This window comes from Lissotriton vulgaris, chromosome 1_1 (assembly GCF_964263255.1).
Source record: "Lissotriton vulgaris chromosome 1_1, aLisVul1.2, whole genome shotgun sequence".
Classification (NCBI taxonomy): Eukaryota; Metazoa; Chordata; class Amphibia; order Caudata; family Salamandridae; genus Lissotriton; species Lissotriton vulgaris.
The window spans coordinates 380,132,741-380,156,211 of NC_141685.1; the positions used below are offsets into that span (position 1 = coordinate 380,132,741).

Sequence of the window (23,471 nt, forward strand, 5' to 3'; positions counted from 1 at the left end):
GGGGCCAAGCCACTGGCATCTGCCATGTTACTCGTATCAGTTGTCCTTGGGCTCATCCAGGAAGATTAAGGTAGCCATAAGGGTCCTGAGACCCCTCCCAATAGTCTCCCTCTTCAGCCCTATCAAAGGGAAAAAGGCCCTGGCTCTGACTCGATGTACATAGCTACAGGCGACACTGGATTTGGCGTCAAGACAGCATCTATCTGGCCCTGTATTGAAATCAGGTATGAAGATGGGATTGGCACTGGGAATGGCGGCACAGGAGTGGGCTCCACAAAAGATTGCAGCGCTTGGCAAGACATGAGGCTAGCATTATGCATGTTTAAAGTTTTCTAAAGCGCAGGGTGAAACATGGTCTAAATGTCTAAAGTAGCATTTCTTAAACGTATCTGTGTTAGACCAATCCGCTGCCTGCATAATTTCATCCAACCTGACAGAAATGTTTTACTTGCTGTGGCACCCCTTACCAAATGCACTGCAAACTTAAGACATATCAATGATTCCTTCATAGCAGATCTCACCCTTCTCGCAATTGTTACATTCAAAATTGCATGAAAATGTTTAACATACAAGATCAATAACTGATCCACAGCAACACTTCTATTCTCCAGGATTTGACATTCCTACTCTTTAATGCATTTAACAACACATAATTAAGTTCTTTTAAAAATGTTAAACAGTACTCCTGTTGGCTGATCAAATGCGTTTGTCACTTCCAAGGCCCCCAGACCTGACACTCTAAAGGATATTAAACACAGCAAAGTTGATCATTTCCAGGACAACTCTCTTCTACCCAGATACTTATTACTAGGCCAGTCCTGAAATAATTTCAGTACCAAATCTAAAATCACAGAGAGACTGATACTTAGGTTTAGGAACCCTTCCTCTCCTTATCCCTTTCATCACTCTACAAATTAAAGGACTGCTTTCCACTAAGATACCTTGAATCAAGGAATGGTCTGCCTCTACTGCTGAACAATAGCAATTAACTATTCTGTAAGTAATTTCTTTGTCAAACAAGTGTACAAAAAAACTCATAATTTAAAAATAAAAGATGCTGACAATCTAGGAGAACAACATGAACTGAAATGTGTCAATGTACAGGAAAATCTTAGAATTGAAGATTACAAAACGAAATGTGACACAGAACAACATGGAAAGTGACATCAAGAACAAACTGTTGTTGCTACTTTCAACAATCCATGACAACTTTATAAGTGTGTTTGAGTATACTATGATTGAGTAATTGTGCAGTACATTCAAGAATTTGGAGGGGGAATGGTGCCAATCAATGAAAAGCATGGATTAAACACAAAGACAAGCCACAGAAGATTAGAAAACTGATGCTTTAGTCATCGAGTTCCCTGATGAAAAGGAGATTACGGGGCAACTACATGTAGTAAGTACATAAAAAGGTACCACAGAGTAATTGTCGTTTTTCTCTCTATGTTATGGAGTACCATACAAAAATAACTTCACAGAACGCTATACTTAATTTAACAACTTACACATTCTGAAGATTGCCTGCTGCGTGGCTGTTGTTGACCAGGAAGAATAACTGGCTGTGGATTCATAAGGCTTTGCAAATACTGAGTCCTGCCTATAATGCTGAACAATAGCAATTAACTATTCTGTGAGCCATTTCTTTGTCAAACAATTGTACAAAAAAAACTAGCTACCTCTATTTTATCAGCCTCCACGGGATCCAAATCTGTTACCATGCACCAATGTAACCAAATTACTCATGCACTCTTGTATCTTTTTCTTTGTTTTTTTTTTTAATTTCTTTATTGCATTTAATTAAATACATCAAGATAGAATCACAATCCCTCTGAAAGTCCTCCCCTCCCCCCATTCTGACATTGCGTTGGACCTCTGCTTACACATTCCCTTTGTATCTTCATGATAAGTGATATACACAGCCATTTAGCCAACAACCCAGAACAGGGCAGGCGGCGCTTCACTACATCAGTCAATCGCATCACCATTAAAAGACTCTGTTAGGTTCGCGACCACTACACCAAGATAACTCTTGTGTCCTACCCAAGCCACTTTCCTCCTCACATCACCCCGTGTCCAATGAGTGTGTGGACCCTTCAGCGCCTTCTTTGTTCGCTAAGTATGTGTGGTACAAGCCCCAGAAGTTTTTCGGCCTACTAGTGGGGGGTTGCAGATCGCAGTAATTTTCTGATTGAGTACAGCAATAGAGCATATCATGTGCCCAGTGCTTTAGTGTAGGCAGCGGGCCTCTCATCCATAAACAGGACAGCACTCGGCGGGCCACTAGCAGTCCCATGTCTACCAGTCGCCTAACCGCCCTCGGTAGTTTTTTTAGTGTATCCCAACAGAGCTACCAGGGGATCGGGAGTGATTTCGACCTCCGTCAGTGCGCTAATATCAGCAAATACCTTTTCCCAGAAATCCCAAATTCCGGGGCACTGCCAGGCGAGATGTAAAAAGTCAGCATCTGGGGCGCTACATCTCTCGCAGCAGGCAGAGTCCCGCAGACCATATCTGCAGAGTCGAGCGGGGGTGTAATACACTCGGTTTACGAATTTGAAGTGGACCAGCTGGTGACGGCCATTGAGCGACACTTTCTTAGTAATAGTGCAGCAGTATCGCCACGTGTCGTCATCCAGCACAGTGTCCAAGTCAGTCTGCCACGATAATCGGGCCTTAGTGTATGGGTATCGAGTGCTCGTCTGTGTAAGTTTGTATAAACTGGACAGCAGCTTCCTGAGCGATGTAGTTTTAATTACATGTGTAAGCTCAGGAACCTCTGGTGGTTCGGCCATGTCCCCGCCCAGTAGGTCGTCCAGAGCACTGCGCACTCTATGGTATTGAAATTGTGTCAGTAGTGGGGGCGCCTCGCTGGTCCCTAGTGCCTGCTCCCATGTCTTTGCCACACCTTCAGCGAACAGATCTCCCGCTGTGTGTATGTTAAGCTTGTGCAAGGCATCAACTACTCCCTTTTCCGAAAGCGGGGGCAACCATCTTGCCCAGTCGACCAGCATCACAGGTGAATACGATTCAGAAAAGGGGGTGGTGATGAACAGAGTGTCTGAATTAAGCAGACCACTCTTACCCAGTCCAAAGATCAGGGCTTGATCCATCACCGTTTTTTAGCTCACTGCACCATCCCAGCTCAGAACTTGGCTATATGCAAATTAGTCTGACCCTGGCCCAGTGCATCATGGGAACAGGGCAGACCAAACTACCAAGCCAATTCTTATACTGGGAAGGAAACAAGCTTCCGGGGACCGGTTTCTGGCATATCAGCCGTCTTCGGCCCGGCTTGCTTGAATCCTGATGGTGCAATGAGCAAGGGACTCACATCTGAGTATACCCTTCCACGCATATGGTGGACAAAAATGATTCAGAAAAGGGGGTGGTGATGAACAGAGTGTCTGAATTAAGCAGATCACTCTTACCCAGTCCAAAGATCAGGGCTTGATCCATCACCATTTGCATATAGCCAGGCTCTGAGCTGGGATGGTGCAGTGAGCTAAATAACGGTGATGGATCAAGCCCTGATCTTTGGACTGGGTAAGAGTGGTCAGCTTAATTCAGACACTCTGTTCATCACCACCCCCTTTTCGTCACTGGCACTCAAGTCGGAGCATTGCCTCCGGGGCCGACAGGCACCTTTTTTGAAGAGCTCCAGCCGATCATTTCGTCACTGGCACTCAAGTCGGAGCATTGCATAGTTGCTGGCGATTTCAATATCCATATGGATGATGATACGGATGTTGATACGATAAAAATGATGGACGTGACGGCCCCTTTCGGCCTTTCTCCCTATCATTGTGGACCAACGCACGAAAAGGGCCATATCCTGGATCTGATCTTCTTGACCACCTCAATAGAGATTCTAGCACCCATTCAGGTGCTGTGGTCGGATCACAGGCTGGTCAAATATTATGTCTCGGAGGTAAGAAAACCATCTTGTGTTCCTCGGCAGCTTTCCCAAGGATCTAGGGCATTCCATCGGGTTACTCCAGAACTGCTGACACAGGCATGTCTGGCTCATCCCTGTATCCTGACAGGGGATTTAGATAGGGATGCAGAGCTGTTGCAATTATGGCTCTCGGAGAGGCTAGATGATCTTGCTCCGGTGAGACCTCCCGCAATATGGAAAAACGGGCATCCGCCCCTTGGTTTACCGAAGCTCTGGTGGCTTCACGACGGCAATGCAAGGTGGCAGAAAGAGCGTGGCGTGCAAAATACGACCCGGTGGCAAAACTCGCCTACAGATCCTCAGTAAAAGCCTATCATCGCGACATCCTCTCTGAGAAGAGAGGCTATTTCGCGAGAAAAATTGAGACTGCCTCCAATTCTTGTAAGCAGCTATTTGCCATTGTGAGGGAATTTACGGCTCCACGTGCTTCGCCAAATCAGGCACCTCCCTCGGAGGCCTGGGTTAGTGTCCTTGCCAACTTCTTTACCTCCAAGATCAAGCTGATTCAGGACTCCTTCCCCTTGCAGGGGTTGGAGGTTTCCTACTGTTCGGAGGATGTCCCTGTTTCCATAGCTAGTTTGGACCCGATCTTGGCAGACTTTCCCCCTCTCTCAGCTGCCTCATCTTTTGAGTTGATGTCCTGTCTTAAATCGGGCTCTCCTCGGGATGCATGCCCCACCAAATTTTTGGCTAAAATGGCCGAAGTCATCAACCCCTTTGTGAACCCCCTGTTGAACTGCTCTCTGGGTCAGGGTGTAGTTCCTCAGATATGGAAGCAGGCGATGATTATTCCTCTGCTTAAAAAGCCCGGACTGGACTCGGAGGTCTTGGCTAATTACAGGCCTATCTCGCTTCTGCCCGCCTTTGCCAAAATCCTTTAGAAGCACGTGCACAAGGTGCTCGCCGATTATCTGGAGTCAAATGATCTACTGCACCCCACTCAATCCGGCTTCCGCACCAATCTAAGCACCGAAACAGCACTTCTAGAAGTTTCGGAGGCGATTAAGGAGGTGCTGGATTCGGGCGGCAAGGCGATGCTGGTGATGCTGGATCTGTCGGCGGCCTTCGACACCGTCCCCCACGAGGGTCTCCTCGCCAGACTTTATGAGATCGGTCTGAGGGGGACGGTGCTCAGCTGGTTTCATTCTTTCTTGGCGGGCCGTCGACAAACGGTCTGGGCCTCTGCCAGTTCCGCCGAGATGTCGTCATTGGGTGTCGGAGTCCCCCAGGGCTCAGTGCTGAGCCCGACTCTATTTAACATCTTTATGACCCCTTCGGCGGCTCTGGCGGAATCTTTCGGGCCCAGATCGTTTCCTACGCTGATGACACCCAGCTCCTCTTTATGTGCGAGAAAGAAGCAGATTTCGACGGAGAGAGTATCCGGGGTTGCCTTGGGGCTGTTTTCAACTGGTTCCAACGTAACAGCCTCAAGTGCAACTCGGATAAATCGGAGGTACTCTTCTTCGGGTGCAGTTCGGAGCCAGATTGGCAGGAGTGGTGGCCAGAGAACATGTTTCCTCCTGCAGGTTCCTCTCAGGTGACCAAGAACCTGGGGATTAAGATCGATAATGGCCTGACATTGCGTTCCCAGATAATTGGCCTCACTGGCACCTGTTTTGGTTTGCTCCGGATGTTGCGCAAGTTTCTTCCTTTACTATCGGAGGAGCACAGGAAGATAACGGTGCAGGCTATAATTGGCTCGAGAATTGATTATTCTAACATTCTTTATCTCGGCCTGCCAGAGTATCTGTTGCAACGGCTGCAGGTGGTCCAGAACTCGGCAGCACAGGCCATTTTTGGACCATCTGGCCGTGCTAGAGCCTCGGGCCTCCTGCAGTCACTTCATTGGCTTCCCGTCCAGAAGCGGATAATTTTCAAAGCCCTGACTTTGGCTCACAAAGCTCTGTATGCCTCAGGAGCAAAATACCTACAAAAAAGGCTAGCTTTTTACCACCCTGCTAGGTCCCTGAGGTCAGGGTCCCTGTTTCTTGCCACGGTCCCTCGCATAAAAAGGGCACGCATTGGAGGCCGATCTTTTAGATTGCTGGCTCCGCAGCTATGGAACACGCTGCCAGTGACACTGCGCAGCACTCCTAATTTACTGGCGTTCAGGAAGGGTCTTAAAACCTGGCTTTTTACTTCTTAGATGTCAGCCCTTGTGGTCAGCCTGGATTTTTCCCTTTTTTTCTGTCTTTTCTTTCTGTTATGTTGTGATACAGGTGTGCATTCAAAGCGCCGGGACACTCATTGAGTAGCCGTGCTCTATACAAAACAAATATAACATAACATTTCTGAATCGTTTTTGGCCATTATAGGTGTGGCAGGGTATACTCAGACATGAGCCCCTTGCTCACTGCACCATCAGGATTCAAGCAAGCCGGGCCGACGACGGCTGAAATGCCAGAAACCGGTCCCCGGTAGCTTGTCTCCTTTCTGGGGAAGAATTGGCTTGGTAGTTTAGTCTGCCCTGTTCCCATGATGCACTGGGCCAAGGACAGACTGATTTGCATATAGCCAGGCTCTGAGCTGGGATGGTGCAGTGAGCTAAATAACAGTGATGGATCAAGCCCTGATCTTTGGACTGGGTAAGAGTGGTCTGCTTAATTCAGACACTCTGTTCATCACCACCCCCTTTTCTGAATCGTCACAGGTGAATACAGCAACGCTCCATTTTGCATCTGTAAGAGGCTGTGCCATGCGTGGTTAGTGGCAGTTAAAGAGTCTAGTACGCCCGTTCTGTGGTCTAGCGGCCGGAAAATTGTATGCTGGAGCGTGTCTGGTTGTGCAATGATAGTCTCCATGCGTACATGAGGTATGTTTTGGTCCCCATGTAGCCATGTGTGTAGATGGGACGCCTGGGCTGCTCTGTAGTATGCCTCCAGGTCCGGGGCTCCAAGCCCGCTCATCGAGTACGGCATGGTGAGCGTCGTCCATCGACACGGGGTTGCCCGCCCGCCCAAGCTAGCTTTGTCATCTGCTGCTGCAGTCGTGCAAAAAAAAAAAAACGATTTGGGGAGGACCATTGGTAGGGTCATGAACAAAAACAAAAATCTGGGAAGCACAACCATTTTCATAATTGATATGCGTCCCATTAAGGACAGGGGGAGTTTGCTCCAGTTGATCACGTCATCTTCTAGTTTTCTGACTGCTGTGCAATAGTTGGCTCTAAAGAGGATTTCCGCATCCGTGTGCAGCTGTATCCCTAGATATTGGACCGTATCTGTGGTCCATAGGAGGGGGTATTCCATCAGCGTTGGCCGCGTGATCGGCGTGAGTGGGAAAGCGAGCGACTTGGTCCAGTTGACTCTCAAGCCTGAGAGCGCTCCAAAGCGGACCACCTCCCTGAGCACTGATGATAAGTTGTCAGGATTGAGGACATACAGCAGGGTGTCATCAGCGTACATCGACACTATGATCCTGTAGCCCGGGAATCCTATTCCCTCGTTACTGTGGTATTCTCTTAGGGCGCATGCCAGCAGTTCCGCCACTAGGGCATATAGGAGGGGCGAGAGGGGGCATCCCTGCCTAGTTCCTCTGCTAATGGGGAAGGAGTCCGTGACCAGGTCTCCCATGCGGAGCCGTGCCCTCGGCTCGTGGTACAACGCCCCCAGCATTTGCAGGAATGGCTGCCCCAGACCCATACGTTGCAGTACTGCACGCATGAAGGGCAACTCCACGGAGTCAAAGGCTTTCTCCATATCTAGGAATACAGCCAGTGCCTTCCTGTCTGGTCTAACATGTTGGATCACTCCCAGGAACGTGCGTATATTGTAGACTAGGTTGCTGCCAGGGACAAAACCTGACTGATCCAGGGCCACTAGACTACTAGCAAGTAGGGCCAAACGATTGGCCAGGACCTTTGCAAATATTTTGGTATCAACATTTAGTAATGACAGCTACACTCGTCATGCGGCTTTCCTGGCTTCAATATGGTGACCAAAAGTACTTCCCTCATTGAATGTGGCATACTTCCCTCCACACATATGTCGTCGAAAAGGGTTGATAAGTGTGGGAGCAGCTGGTCCTTTAAAGTTTTGTAAAAGCCCACAGTGAGTCCGTCAGCTCCCGGAGTGCTGCTCGAGCGCATGCTAGCTTGTGCCTCTAGAATCTCGTCCTTTTCTATAGGATGCATGAGGAATTCCCTGTCAGAGTTGGGCAATGTAGGGAGTTCTATGTATCCCAGATAGTCTTTAATTTCCTCTTCCATATCGCCGCTTTTAGATGAGTACAGGTCGGAGTAGTATCCTTTAAAGACCTCAGCTATTTCTATGTCATCTGTAGTCGGTTCTCCCGAGGCATTATTAACCACTGTGACTAGTTGGCGCCGTCATGCTCCCCTCATGAGGTTAGCCAGCACTGCGCTCGGCCGCTCCCCCTCACCATATATCCTAGCTGTGGAATATTTGCTCATATGTCTGACCTCTCTGTCCGCTTCGTCATGATACTCCGCTAGCAGGGTCTTAATCTCTGCACTCACAGCTTCATCTGCTAAACCAAACTGTCTGCGCTCCAGTCCCTCTAGTTGTTTCTCAAGGTCCGCCAACCTCCACCGAATAGTCTTGAGAATGCCCGAATGCTTTGATATCGCAACTCCTCGGATATAGACCTTGAAGGCCTCCCAGACTACCTGGAAGCTCTCAACCGAGCCTATGTTTTGCTCGAAGAACGTATTGCTTGAAGAACGTATCTATGGCCTCAGCCAGCTCTCCCTTAAAGACTGGGTCCAGTAGAGAGTTGGGTGGGAACCGCCATCTAAATGGCGGTATGGATTTACCTGGAATGCGTAATTCCAGCAGTACTGGTGAGTGATCAGATAAGGTTCTGGGCAGAACCCTGCAGTCTCTTATGCGGCCCAGGTTGGAGGTGGAAGCGAGCCAGTAGTTTATCCTAGTATGGACGTTGTGCTATGCGGAATAGTGCGTGTATCCTCCCTGGTATGGATTTCGCGTCCGCCACACATCCTCCAAGCCCAGGCAAGTCATTGCACTCTGCAGCTCCAGAGCAGCAGCTGCAGGCCTGCGAGGAGGACCAGTTGATCTGTCTAGGGTTGGGTTCATAGTGAGGTTGAAATCTCCCCCCCCATAACAGTAAGTTCCTTTGATCAAATCGATTGGCCTTGGCAGCTAGAGTCTTGTAGAATCCAGGCGAATCAAAGTTGGGGCCATAGGTATTGACGACCGTAAAATCTACGGCAGGGCCGTAACATCTAGATATAGCGAATCTACCAACGGGATCTATTTCCAGTGTTTGTATCTGTAATTTGGACTTAGGATTTACCCATGTCAAAACCCCTCTAGAGCTAGAAGTGAACCCTGCTGCTGAGATGTAACCCTCCATTCCTATGCATCTAAGCATGTGGCTGTGTGTAGGGAGGTGTGTCTCCTGAAGCAGGGCAACATCTATGTGTTGGCGCTGCAAATAGCTGAGGACCTTCCTGACTTTGCGGTAGTCATTCAGGCCACGAACGTTCCACGTGATAGCTTTGAGTCTAGGCGTATGGGTTGTCCCCTCATCTGTAGTGGTGTCAGTCATTTCGCCGTATGGTTAGGCTAATAAACTGCAAGTTTCTATCAGTGCATGCTATGGTCACGAAGTGCAAAGTCAGACTAAACATTTCCCCAACAGTCCTGTAGCAAACTCCTACCAAACATGACAGCTCTAACTGTCGTTGCAATGTGCTCTGCTTGTTTTTCCTAGCAGAGCAAGGTTTCCCCCTCCCCTTATACTCCCCACCCCCTGCCCTCCGTTGACCAACCCCAACTCGGCCACTCACTCCCCCCAGAACCCCCCCTTCCCCCTCCCACAGCTCCCAAACTTGGCCTAGCATGTAAATGTCTCCCTCCCAGCACTCCCCCAGGAAACTCAGAAAATCTCAATGGGGGACCAACAGTGCTCACAGCGCAGGGGCCGAGGTTGCCAGGTGTATCAGTCCTAACTTCGACTGGTTCCTGCAAAACATCTCCTCTGACGCCAACACCAAAGTTAACCATCCCAACGTTAACCGTCAGGGTATTGTGTTATTGCAATAACATATCTTCAAGTCAGTGCACACACCGCCCGGAATGCCCCAAATCAAGTCCAGCAGGCAATCTGTGCTAGCCTGTAATTTGCACATAGTAGCTTATAAAGCGCAAGTAGCCTTACTGTGGCAGCAACAGGTAAATCAAAACAGTCTCACCAATAGATCAGACCCTCCGGATTCCCACGGTCTCACCCTTAGCGCCTCGGACGCTGTGCACTCAGGTGCGCAGATGTTTCGTGCGGTAGTGCCATGCTCCTAGTGTAAAACAGGGCACTCAGCTAGCAGTCAGGTCTCCGCGCAGAGTAAAAACCCCAAATCGAGCATAGGTCTTAGTCTTGTTTATCCAGCTGGCTGCAGCGTTCCTCGTCGTCGTTCTGGCTCCCAGGGCTGCCCCCGCGTTCCCTTGTCCATACTTTCAGCGCTTTGTGGACATCCTTTGGGTCCATGAAGATGTGTGAGTGGCCCTGCCGATTGATTCTCAATTTCGCCGGATTCAGCATGGCGTAATCCAGCCCGAGGTCTCGGAGTTGCCTCTTGTAAGGAGCGAAGTGCCGTCGTTCTTCTTGCACCTTCGCAGTAAAATCCGGGTATAAGGAGATGTCGGATCCCTCTAATTGAAGCGTCTTTTTTTCCCGTGCTAGCCGCAGGGCCGTGTCTCTGTCCCTATAATTCAGTAGCTTGGCGATGATCGGCCTTGGGGGAGCCCCCGGCTTCGAACGCGGGCCCAGCGTGCGGTGCGCGCTCTCTACTATGAACATCGGCGAGAATGCGTCAGCCCCCAGAAGCGAGGTCAGCAGCTTCTCAACAAACAGCTCCATCTTCCCAGTTTGGGTAGTCTCCTACACTCCCGTAATACGTATGTTCGATCTGCGGGAGCGGGCCTCCAAGTCCTCCGACTTGTCCTGAATGACCTGCAGTATTCGGTCATGCTGTTTATGGATTTTGTCCTGCTCCGTTTGCGCTTCTTCCACTTCCGTTATGCGCCTTTCCGCCATATCCAGACGCTCCGCATGTTTATCCACCCTTTCAGACATGCGATCCATACGATAGGAGAGCGCATCGATTTTAGAGCCCAGGGAGGTCATGCTGTCCTGAAGGCCCTTTTCCATAGTTACCAACAGGGCTTTAATGTCGGCGTAAAATGAGCCTTCTGCCCCACTAGGCTGGGAAGCGGCCTCCATTACTTGCATTTCTGGGGCCCTAGTGCGGCGTTGTTCGAAGGGCAGCTTGGTTTGGGTTTTATCCCCCTTGCCCATGCTGCAGCCGATTTGCAGGGCAGCTCCAATCGAGATCCTCCACAACGTCTAGTCAATACCACGCCGTGCTGTCAGGTAGTTAGCCCTTGAGTAGTCAGCCTCATCCACCATCTCTGGGTTGTCAAGCCAGCTCGGGCCCAGGGGTCACAGCCTGTCCAACTCGCTTGGGCCGTCCACGCTGTAGATTCGAAGAGTTGGCGCTCTCCCTTCTGCAGCCCTTCCAGGGCGGTACCAGGGCTCACCACCAAGAAACCACCAGGGCGGGCCACTCTCACCACCCGCGTTTGAAAAATGCGGCCTGGACGTGTCTCTGCGCAGCTGGAAGGACGTCACAGCATGGGCTCACCAGGCAGCAGTCTGGGACAAGGGTCCTGGGGGGTCCCACTTACTAGCTTCTAGGGTCATACGCCGCCACCAGGCATGTCCCAGGCACCTCAGTGTGCGTGCACCAAGTCCAGAAATGCAGAGGGGGTACCACGCGGCTCTGTTTTGCAGGGGGAGGCCGTGGGAGCTCCAGGCATCCAGGTCTAAGGGTCGTCGAACGACCGTCCGTACATCCTCCCAAGCGGACTCCCCTACGCACACAGACAGGGCCGCGCAGGTGGCGCCAGTATTGCTCGCTTCTCTCCTGCTCCACTGTGACCTCCCTCGCACTCACTCAGCCACCGCCGCTTCACCGGGCCGAAGTCCAATCGGGCCGCCGCACGTCTAGTCACGCACGCCGGTCTGCGTGCAGAATCCAGGCCGGGGATGTGCGGCCCAGGGCGATGGCACTCGCTCTCTCGCCGGCAGCGGCTCCGTGTGTCGCTGTACCTTCGGTGTGGCTCGAACCGGGTAGCGGGGGGCCCCAGCAGTGCATTAGCACCTTATTGAACCTTAGGCTCCGTAGGGATCAGGATTAATGAAGGATTATAGTGGCGATGGCGCGGAGCTCCAAGATCAGGCGTCCGCCATCAGCGCCGGTAAGCTCCGCCCCGTATCTTTTTCTTTGTTCCTGGTGGAATGAAAAGGACAAAAAAAATAAATCACTTACCTGAATACGGCCGGCCACCGTCTATCCTCCGTCCTCTTCATTTTCTTCCTGGAGTCTTCAGCAGTAAGCACAAGGGTTCTCAGGCTCCCCAAAGCCAATCACAATGCTACAAAGTAGTGTTGTGATTGGTCTGAGCATAACTGTTTGGCCGGCCCAAGGCGGCTGGCCAACCCGTGATACGCACTTTGAGAGTGCCACCACTCCTCCACCTGCAGTGCTCTGATGTCACTGAGCTCGGACCCACCCGCAAGAAACTAACTGAGCCATTGCAGTAGGAAAAATAAAATGATAACACTGTGTCGTCCTTTTATTTTTCCTTTTTTATCTTCTCGGAGAGCAGTGGGGAGGCGCTCTTGCGCCTTGGCGGAGGAGCCGCCCCTCATTATTTATCTTCCTTATTGGAAGCTGCAACTGACTTTTTAATGTGTCCATAACAAAACCTAACATTTCTAATGTCTGAACCAGGGTAAAAATAGACTTCTCCATATTGACTATGAACCCTAACAATTCCAACAGACCATTTACCAGGTAAGATGTTCCCTCAACCCTCTTATGTACGGATTTATTATTGAGATATCATCCAGATAAACGATAATTCGCACATCCCTCTCAGTCAGATAACCAACAACCTGCCTCAGTATCTTTGTAAAATACCAAGGGGCCGACCATAGGCCAAAATGTAGACACTGAAATCGGTACAACTGACCCTTCCATCTGAATTGTAATAACTTCTGACTTTTTCCATGGTTTGGAATTGTAACGTATGCGTTCTAGAGATTTAATTTGAGCATCCAGTCTCCTTCCAACATTTCCTTTAGTAGATGGATACCCTCCAACTTGAAGTGTCTGTATGTTACAAACTGGTTTAACCATCTCAAATTTATTACGGGTCTCGACCCCAGGTCTTTTTTTCCCACCAGAAAAAGTGTTCTGACATAACCTATACCGTCCTCCTCTATTTCCAGTATTGCGTTTTTTGCAAACTTCTGAACCACCTCCTGTGTTACAATATCCTCTAAATCCTTTTGGAAACTCAATTCTCTCGGTTAATTCACTTGATACGGTTCTGTATCCAAATCTGTCGACTAACCTTTTACCGCTGAAATGACCCATGGATCATCCACAATTTGCTCCCATTGTTCTGCGAACACTTTAAATCTTCCCACAACCTTTTCTTGGGTAGAACCAAAATGGTCTTCAAACTCACCTTTTCCTGTTAGGAGCTCTGTCCTCAACCTCTGGCCCTCGATGCTCTAAGTCTAGAACCTCTACCTCTCTGAGGGTAGAAACCAGAGGACTGCCTGAAATAACCCTCAGCTGAGAAGGTGCCCCCTCCTCCCAGCCCAACCACAAAAACTGTTCCCTGAGAACACTCTTTTCATTGAGTAATGTGTCATGTCAAGGCTCGTAAAGGTTTTAACAAACTTAGCAATATTCTTCACCATGTCATTCCCAAATAAGAGGCCCTTCATCTCATCACTGGACTCCTTTACATTAAAATCTGCCAGTTTAGGATTGATGTGCATGAGGATGATTTATCTCCTCTCAGCTAACAGCCCAGCATTGGCATTGCCTAAAAGGCATATTGCTCTTTGGCACCATCCTTGTAAAAGGTGGATATTCACCTCAGCCCTTTTAATATACCCTTTCATCCACTTGATCGAAAATCCTCGACAGTGGACCAAGGACGTCCAGATTTGCTTTAATACTTGTGGTTTTTAATCCAAGAAGGCAAGTAAAGACGAATCATCAAAAGCCAGGAGGGAATTAAAGGGTGATGCAAGATTCTGGGCGGAGATTATTTGCCAGACTGTTTTCTTCCCCAAAATTGTTTTAGCATGCCAAACTAAAAATTCATTTGTATTCATTCATGATCAACAGTCACTTGAAAAAGAGTAATTCTCTATCAATACCGTGAAAAAATAATTTAAAAAATGACAGATGCTGACAATGTTCGAGAAAAACGAACTGAAATGTGTCAATGCACAGGAACATCTTAGAATTAAAGACTACAAACAAAATGTGACACAGAACAACATGGAAAGTGACATCAAGAACAAACTGTTGTTGCTACTTTCAACAATCCATGACAACTTTATAAGTGTGTTTGAGTATACTATGATTGAGTAATTGTGCAGTACAGTTAAGAATTTGGAGGGAGAATGGTGCCAATCAATGAAAAGCATGGATTAAACACAAAGACAAGCCACAGAAGATTAGAAAACTGATGCTATAGTCATTGAGTTCCCTGATGAAAAGGAGATTACGGGGCAACTACATGTAGTAAGTACATAAAAAGGTACCACAAAATAATTGTAGTTTTTCTCTGTACGTTATGGAGTACCATACAAAAATAACTTCAAAGAACGCTATTCTTGACTTAACAACTTACACATTCTGAAGATTGCCTGCTGCGTGGCTGTTGTTGACCAGGAAGAATAACTGGCTGTGGATTCATAAGGCTTTGCAACAACTGAGTTACTGAAATGAAAAACAGAAAAACAAGAGAGTCATTAGAAGGAAAAGACGAAAGTACCTTATGCGTAACTGACAAATCTATCAAAAAACTTGTTTGCCAATTTCAACACAAACCCCCCCAAAAAATAGCTGGTATAGCCATTTACAAATAAATGTAAATAACAAAATGTACAGTTCCAGTTGAGAGGACAGAGCGGTATTGCAGGCTTAGGCTAAATTTAAGGTTCACCATATGACGTTTCCGCTCCCTTTGAAACCTGACTAGAGCAGAGAATCTAAGATGGCTGCCAGGTAGCACTTACATCAGTGCAGCTCTACTATGCTGCAAGCTATGCGCCCAATAATAGCAGTATCTGTGACCATCCTTGGATCTAATTACTATTGGCAGCTGAGAGTTGAAACGTTGCTCTCAAACTGCTGACTATGGCCTGCAACCAATGAAAGTGCCTTCTTCTTTTGGTTGCAGCACTAGGTCAATGAACATTCATTAAAAGCCACAAAACGCAGTGTGGGAGGAGTATATTAAGCGGAGGAGCATATCCATGGTCTGCCAATACTTTGGTTGCACCAGGCACAAGTTACCACTGTGCATACTGCATGTATGCTGAGCTCTGAGCTGTTAATGAAAAAGAGGGAGTGCAGGTTGGGGACTGGCGATCCTTGCTGATGGTGGGCAGAGAACAAAAAGGGCAGGGAATAAAAAAAAAAATCACAGGAAGGTCACACACCAGAGCAGAAGGCATCTACTGAAGCTCACATCATCATAGTTGGAAGTTGCTTTTAGCAAAGCACAAGCAGATGGGCTAAGACAGCTGAACATCCCTGCTGACACATCTACAACAGTGGAGCCACACTGACTAAGCACTGGATTACATTTCTGAAGAGTGAGCATGCAGACCAGCTTAACATTACTAAAAGCTTCAATGGCTGGACTGCCTACCTGTAGTACAGGCTAAACAAGAAACATAACTCCCCTCTTCCCCCCAACAAATAATGCTACTTTAAAATTTTTCCTTTATGGACCCAATGAACAAGTTACTTACCTTCGGTAACGATATATCTGTAAGAAACATTAGTTAGTGATAGCTTTCTTACCTTTGAATTACTCCAGGCGTGAGACTGGATCTGGAAAGTTTTCGTCAGCAGAACCCCTACGCATCGGAAGGTGGGGTTGTGCAGCTCAGTGTCCGTCGTTGGCGTATGGTCGCCGAGATGACGTCGCAGCAGCTACTTAGCCGCCACCCTTGCGCGCTGACATCAGTTCTGTACACGACTTTCCACGCCAGGAATGCAGAGCCATGCAAGATACTGACCACTGGTGCATTGAAACTAGGGCACAGAAAGGGATGACCTTAACCCTAAAAACCAGTGCGCAGAACAAGGAGGATGGGTGGGGCGGTAATGAATCTATCACTAACTAATGTTTCTTACAGATATATCGTTACCGAAGGTAAGTAACTTGTGCATCCGAAAGAAACAAGGAGTGATTGATTCCTTACCTTAGAATACATACCACAGCAATACCAACTCCGGTGGTGGGTCTGCGAACCAAGATCACATCAGGAAGTCCCGGAGAACAGAACGGCCAAAGAAGCCGTCTCTCTGGACTTGGCTGTCCAGGCAACAATGCTTAGTAAAAGTGTGCAACGAGGCCCACGTTGCTGCCTGACAGATGTCCTGTAAGGGGACACCACGTCCCGATGCCGTAGTGGCAGCTGTCGCCCTGGTGGAATGTGCATGCAGCCCCACCGGAGGCTCCTTTTTACTAGAGAATAACAGGCTTTTATACACAAGACGACCCATCGGGAGATAGTCCACTTGTGTACGGCCCGACCTTTCCAGGGCGCCTACGTAGCCAACAAAGAGCTGGTCATCCACCCGGAACTGTTGTGTGCGATTCAGGTGGAATGAGAGCGCACGTTTTGGGTCCAGATGGTGGAGCCTCTCTTCCTCTCTGGAAGGATGCGGAAATAAGGTGGGCACAGTGATGGTCTGCCTGATGTGAAAGGCAGTGACAACCTTTGGCAGAAAGGATGGACGTATTCTGAGAACAACCTTGTCCGGATGGACTCACAGAAAAGGAGGTTTACAAGAAAGAGTCTGGAGCTCACTCACTTTCCTAGCAGAGGTGATGACAACCAGGAAAGAAGTCTTCAGAGTTAACAAACGAAGAGGACAGTTATGAAGAGGCTCAAAGGGAGTGCACATCAAGTATGTAAGAACCAGGTTCAAGTCCCACTGTGGCATTACAAAGGAAATAGGAGGGAAAAGATGAGTAATGCCTTTCGAGGAATATATTTACAACAGGGGACTTGAAAAGAGAGGGCTGATCAGGGAGCCTGAGAAAGGCTGAAATAGCAGAAAGGTAGCCCTTGATAATGCCCAGAGCAGAGCACTGCTGGGCCAAAGTAAGAAGGAACAGTTGGACTTCTGAAAGAGGAGCAGAAAGGGGATCCACAGCCTTTTCTGTGCACCTTGCCACAATTTTGTTCTACCTGCAGGCGTATACAAACTTAGTGGAGGGACGCCTGGCTGCCAGAATGACATGTCTAAACAAAAGGAGAGGCAGGGAGAGTCGAGTGACACTCATTCCCCGGTAATAGTCAATAAACAAGAAAAGAGTAGCCAATGGTTGTATTCGACCACAGTAAGGAGCAAGTAAACGGCTTCACTTAGGACGTTAAAGAAAGCCCTCACTCACCACCTAGTGATGACATGCTTCATCATCGGGCCCCACTAAAGAGACCGAGTGTCTCTTTGGTGTGCTACAACGCCAGATTTTACTGCGGAGCGGGTTGGTGAGTTCTTGCAGTGTTGTGCAAAGAAAATAAACTAGTGAATGGTGGATGGTTAAAAAATAGTCCGTAGTGTATCAAGATTAACTTTATTCTAATGATCACTAAGGAATGGTTAATAAAAACGTATGTGTTGGAAATTCGTCCACAATTAGTTGAGTGGTAGTTTCCTAAATATCAGTCGACATGTTTCAGCCACGAAACGGTATGATTTTACCTGGCATTCATCAGGACTCTGCGTGTGCTAAACCCTGGTGGTATGGACTCGCTAAGGCCCACCCTTACCTAGGGACGTGAAAGTGAAAAATAACAAAAAAGTGTAAAGTGCAAAAAAATTAGGAAGAAAAGATTGCCTTCCTAATTACTCCTGGTTTAGGAGGCTTTCAGCTTTAAGGTTTCTGCACCTGTAGATAGAAATGACAAGGACGTACATATAGGACAAAACATACATTGAGTAATGATGCTGATCACTTATGTCAATCCATAGTGCTCCAGTGTGTGGTTTAAGAGACATTCGTGGTAAAATAACAATATAGATATCACCACCTTGGCCCCTGGACTTTTAGCTGCTAGAAAGTGGGTAGTGCTGTGTATTATTCATGCTACGAAATAATAGTGTTGGTTAAAAAAGGAAGAATATCTCCCTTATTGCTATCAAAGTAAAATGCAGGCACGATCGCGCTAACAAATTAAAATATCTCACTTTTGTGGTGTTAAGGATTCACACCATGGGTCACAGGAGGGGGGTGGGAACGTAATTGGCACACCCTGCGATTTGTCGGGACAAAGGGAGTAAACATACAATGAGTCACATAGCATTAAATAGGTACTTAGCTTAGCGGTGAAATCGCAGATTACTACTTCTACTTACGCCCTCGACGCTCGGCACCCGCTGTGTACATGCATCTACCCTCGACCGGACCCCGAAGATGTGGACGTGGGGCCAGGAGAGAATTAAATGGATGTTTGTGGTGATCGGCTTCCGGGTGGTCGTGGCCAAATTCTGTCGATGCCCACGTGTGGGCCAATCGGGGAGTTCTCACGTCATCTGACGTGAGGGTATGGTCTGTTGTTATGGTGACCACAGGCTGTTGGACCGGAGCGGTCGCTCTCTCCAGTGGAATGGAGGCTTGGTCATGTGCTCCAATCGGAAGCCCGTTGTTACGGAGCCGGGAGCTTGTTTACATACACGATCAGTTAGGGATGTCAAACACCAGCACAGCGTGCGGTAAGAGCGCAATAGTTTGGAAGGTCTAACCTTGATGGTAGTCAGAAGTTATTAAATTTACCAGATGCTGGTGTTAGATTTACCATGTCGAGGTGCTGAATGGAGCGCTCCCCTACTTCACATATGTCAGTAGCCAATGGGCCCTCGTGACACAGGTGGTGGGTCTCATATGGCAAATAGATACAAATAAGCCTAAAGGAGCAGCTTATGAGAGATGTCAGTGATGGACGGAGTGAAAGTGCTAAGCTGTACAACAATCATAAGGGTGCCTGAGTGACAAGAGTCTCATCGTATTCACTTGATCACTGAGTTCCATGGGATATCGTCGTTTAATCCAAGGAGGTGGGTCTCAAGCCTATAGACCCACCGCTGTTCTTTTTCAAAGAGATGGGATTGATGTTATTGCCACTACTCACATGTTCGATAACTGTCCATTGCATGTCATTTGTTGTGTGGTTGAGTTCGAGAAAGTGTCTGCTCATTTTGGTTGTAGATTTCTTGCATCTGATATTTGATCGGTGCTCACAGATTCACTGTTTGACCCTTCTGCTGGTCATGCCCACGTAGCGCAGGTCGCAGGGGCACGTGATAAGGTATATCACGTTTTCCGTGTTGCAGTTAGTGTGATCTTTCTGTATCCCCGTCTTGCCAGGCTCAAGTTCTAATGTTTTTGAGTGTGTCGTCAGGTGGCAGACGCTGCAGTTAGAGCATGGGTAATGGCCAACCACTTTCGGTAGGCCCCAGGTGTCAGTGACTGATCTTACTGTCTCTGTGGCTTTTGGTTTTGGTCGTTTTGGTCGTGTGTGGACCAGGGCATCCTTTAGGCTGCGTCCTTTCTTAAAGGAGAAGAGCGGTTTCTCCCAAGTTCTGTTTGTACTGGACAGTATTCTCCAGTTCTTATTAATTGATTTCTTCACAAAGTTTGACAATGTGCTGTGGGTAGTTACACATGTTAATGGAATGTCTTTTGTGTTGCTGACCCTGTCCTCAAGGAGCGCTTCCCTTGGCTGGTTACGCGCTCTTTATTCAAGATTGCATTTGGGTAGCCTCTCGCCTTTAGCTTCGCTGATAGATCAGCAGATTGGGTTTTGAAATCTTGTAATTCAGAACAGTTCCGCCTTAGCCGTAGTTACTGGCCGTAGGGGAGGTTTTCTTTGAGAGGGCGAGGGTGAAAACTGGTGTACTTTAGGAGATTGTTTTTTGCAGTGGGCTTATGGTATGTCTTGGTGGTGAACCTTGTTCCGGTGACTTGGATTGTTACATCCAAAAAGGTTGCCTCAGTTTTGCTGGTGGCATAAGTAAATTTCAGGTTGGGGTCGAGAGTATTGACCCAGGTAAGGAAAGCCTGTAGCTGTTCGTCGTTGCCGGTCCATAGGACCAGGACGTCGTCAATATAGCGCCTCCAGACTTGGATGGACGCAGAGAAAGGGCTATCTGGTTGCAAGATGAATTTTGCCTCAAAGTCTGCCACATAAAGGCCTGCCACACTGGAGGCAAATGTGCTGCCCATTGAAGTACCAGTGCATTGAAGGAAAAGGTTGCCTTTATAGGAGAAAAAGTTCTCTTTGAGCGCCAAAGTTGCACACTCCAAAATGAATTTTTTAGAAGCCTGGTAGTTCCAAGTGACAGAATCCAGAGCCGCCCACAGGACCTTGATGGTATCGTCCTGGGGGATGCTGGTGTACAGGCTCTCGATGTCAAGTGTAACTAGTGTCACTGCATTTTCAGTGAAACTAAGGTCCTGGAGTAACTGAAGGAGGCTCTTGGTGTCCTTGAGATAGGTTGGGGTGCTCTGGACTATCAGCTTCAAGTAGTGGTCACAGAAGCGCAATAATGGCTCTAGCAAGGAGCCAATCCCCGACACGATCGGACGTCCAGGTGGGGGCATCCGATTTTTGTGCGTTTTAGGCAGTGTGTAAAAGTAGGGGGTTATGCTCTCATTAGTGCTGAGAAAATCTGCCTCATTTTTTGAGATTTGCCAGTCTTCTTCTGCTCTCCTGACTAGTGCCGAGATTTGTGTTCTTAAATCCTCTGTAGGATCAATCGTCAGAGGTTTGTAGTTTTTCTTGTCATCCAGAGGTATTTGACATGCCTTGTCATAGTCGACAGTGTTCTATATGACAAGGCCACCGCCTTTGTCTGCTGGCTTGATTGTAATGCTCTGGTCGTTTTGCAAAGCTTGTAGTACATGATATTCTGCAGTGCTGAAATTATTTAAAGTTGTTGGGTCTTGGCAAGTTTCAAGGTCCAGAAACACTGCCTGTTCAAAAGCAGTGATAGCTGCCGGCACTGTGTGCGGCGGTGGGTGAAAGTGGAACCCAGTCTGAGGCTGGTGTCCCCATTTCGAAGGGCTTCATTGGGGTCTTCCTTACCCTCAAAGAAAGCCTTAAGTTTCAGCTTCCGAAAAAAGGCAGCAAGCTCGCAGTGGAGCCTGAACTTGTCCGGGCAGGATGTAGGGACGAAGCCTAGTCCTCTTTCTAAAACCTTGGTTTCGACCGGTGACAGAACTTTGTCAGAGAGGTTGGTTATCAAGCTCACATGCCGCTCGTTCCCGGCTGTTGCGGGTGTGGTTGCTCACCGCATCGTTGTCTTCCCAAGATACTTGGTTGGACCCTCTTCTCTTCCCTCTTCCTCTCATGCCCAAGTCTAAAAAAGGCTGGCGATACTGGGGATTGAAATTTGGTGGTGGTATGAAGCCCGGGTTCCATCCCATCATTGGATAAGGTGGCTGCTGGAAGGGGAATTGTTGTCCCATTCCCACTATTTACGGTGGTACAGGCCATCTCTGTGATTGGTTGTGATAGGCAGGCCGCCCTCTGTTGTTGTGGTTTCCTCTATTACCTCGCCTTCTCCCTTGTTATAGGACCCGGTACTAGAACCACTGCTATTGGATGAATCATCATCCGATTGATCATTGTTACTCGGGTTCCTTGTAGGCGGTGTGAAAGAAGCCGCTGAGTAAGGGTAAACCTTCTCAAACTCAAATTTTTAAAAGTCTTTTTGAAACTTGGTGACTTTGACTTGCATTAGGTTCTCTTTGTACTCATTTAGATCTTTATTAATTTCATCCAGCTTTTTTTAAAAACCAGTTATTGTTGTTTTGAATTGAACCTCAGTCTCTTGAATTTCAACCTGTAGGGTCTCGGAAAGTCTTAGGGCTGTTTTTATTATAAGGACGAGCCAGTCGCGGGTAGAGTGCCACGCGATCATGGCCCATTCCTTCCTAAAGGTGGCATCGTTCAGGAAGATCCTAGGGGCGTTGGTGACTAGTAGCCCTCTAGGAGCTGTGTTTTTAAGGAGATACTGTTTCAGTATGGTTCCATGGAGAATGGTGCGTATTCTCTCGCGTTTGACTTAGGTAAGCTTTTCCCATTCGGAAGTGTGGCTATTACTTGCGAGATTGCAGGATCAGCAAATAGGTTCGAGTCAGACAGGATGTCGGCTATCTCAGACTCAGAGTACGTTAGTCCTAATTTAGACATGGTGACCACACGGTAGTGAGACAATATAGATTTAAAATTCTTAAAAAAGCCAATCTGGGTAGGCTTAGGTAAGAACAGCTCTCACAGCTCTGCGCTGCTAAGTACGTCTAAACAAAAGGAGAGGCAGGGAGAGTCGAGTGACACTCTTATTCCCCGGTAAGAGTCAATAGACAAGAAAAGAGTGTCCAATGGTTGTATAGGTATAAGTACCTATTTAATGCTATGTGACTCATTGTATGTTTACTTCCTTTGTCTCGCCAAATCGCAGGGTGTGCCAATTACGTTCCCAACCCCCTCCTGTGACCCATAGTGTGAATCCTTAACACCACAAAAGTGAGATATTTTAATTTGTTAGCGCGATCGTGCCTGCATTTTACTTTGATAGCACTAAAGGAGATATTCTTCCTTTTTTAACCAACACTATTATTTCGTAGCACGAATAATACACAGCACTACCCACTTTCTAGCAGCTAAAAGTCCAGGGGCCAAGGTGGTGATAACTATACTGTTATTGTACCACAAATGTCTCTTAAACCACACACTGGAGCACTATGGATTGACATAAGTGATCAGCATCATTAATCAATGTATGTTTTGTCCTATATGTACGTCCTTGTCATTTCTATCTACAGGTGCAGAAACCTTAAAGCTGGAAGCCTCCTAAACCAGGAGTAATTAGGACTTTACACTTTTTTGTTATTTTTCACTTTCACGTCCCTAGGTAAGGGTGGGCCTTAGCGAGTCCATACCACCAGGGTTTAGCACATGCAGAGTCCTGATGAATGCTAGGTAAAATCATACCGTTTCGTGGCTGAAACATGTCGACTGATATTTAGGAAACTACTACTCAACTAATTGTGGACGAATTTCCAACACATAAGTTTTTATTAACCATTCCTTAGTGATCATTAAAATAAAGTTAATCTTGATACACTACGGACTATTTTTTAACCATCCACCATTCACTAGTTTATTTTCTTTGCACAACACTGCAAGAACTCACCAATCCGCTCCGCAGTAAAATCTGGCGTTGCAGCACACCAAAGAGACACTCGGTCTCTTTGGTGGGGCCCGATGATGAAGCATGTCATCACTGGGTGGTGAGTGAGGGCTTTCTTTAACATCCTAAGTGAAGCCGTTTACTTGCTCCTTACTGTGGTTGAATACAACCATTGGACACTCTTTTCTTGTTTACTGCCAGAATGACATGACAGACTTC

The 23,471-nt window shown here is 47.7% G+C and overlaps 1 protein-coding gene across 3 annotated transcripts in view; it reads right to left on the reverse strand.

Moving 5' to 3' along the window:
- TUT4 (terminal uridylyl transferase 4) overlaps positions 1–23,471 on the reverse strand; it is a 1,145,308-nt gene that overhangs the window by 103,214 nt on the left and 1,018,623 nt on the right. For all 3 annotated transcript variants that reach the window (XM_086952445.1, XM_086952444.1, XM_086952443.1), the window contains one exon: positions 14,662–14,750. In XM_086952445.1, coding sequence (XP_086808571.1) covers positions 14,662–14,750 — 89 coding nt within the window. The remainder of the gene's footprint in view (positions 1–14,661; positions 14,751–23,471) is intronic.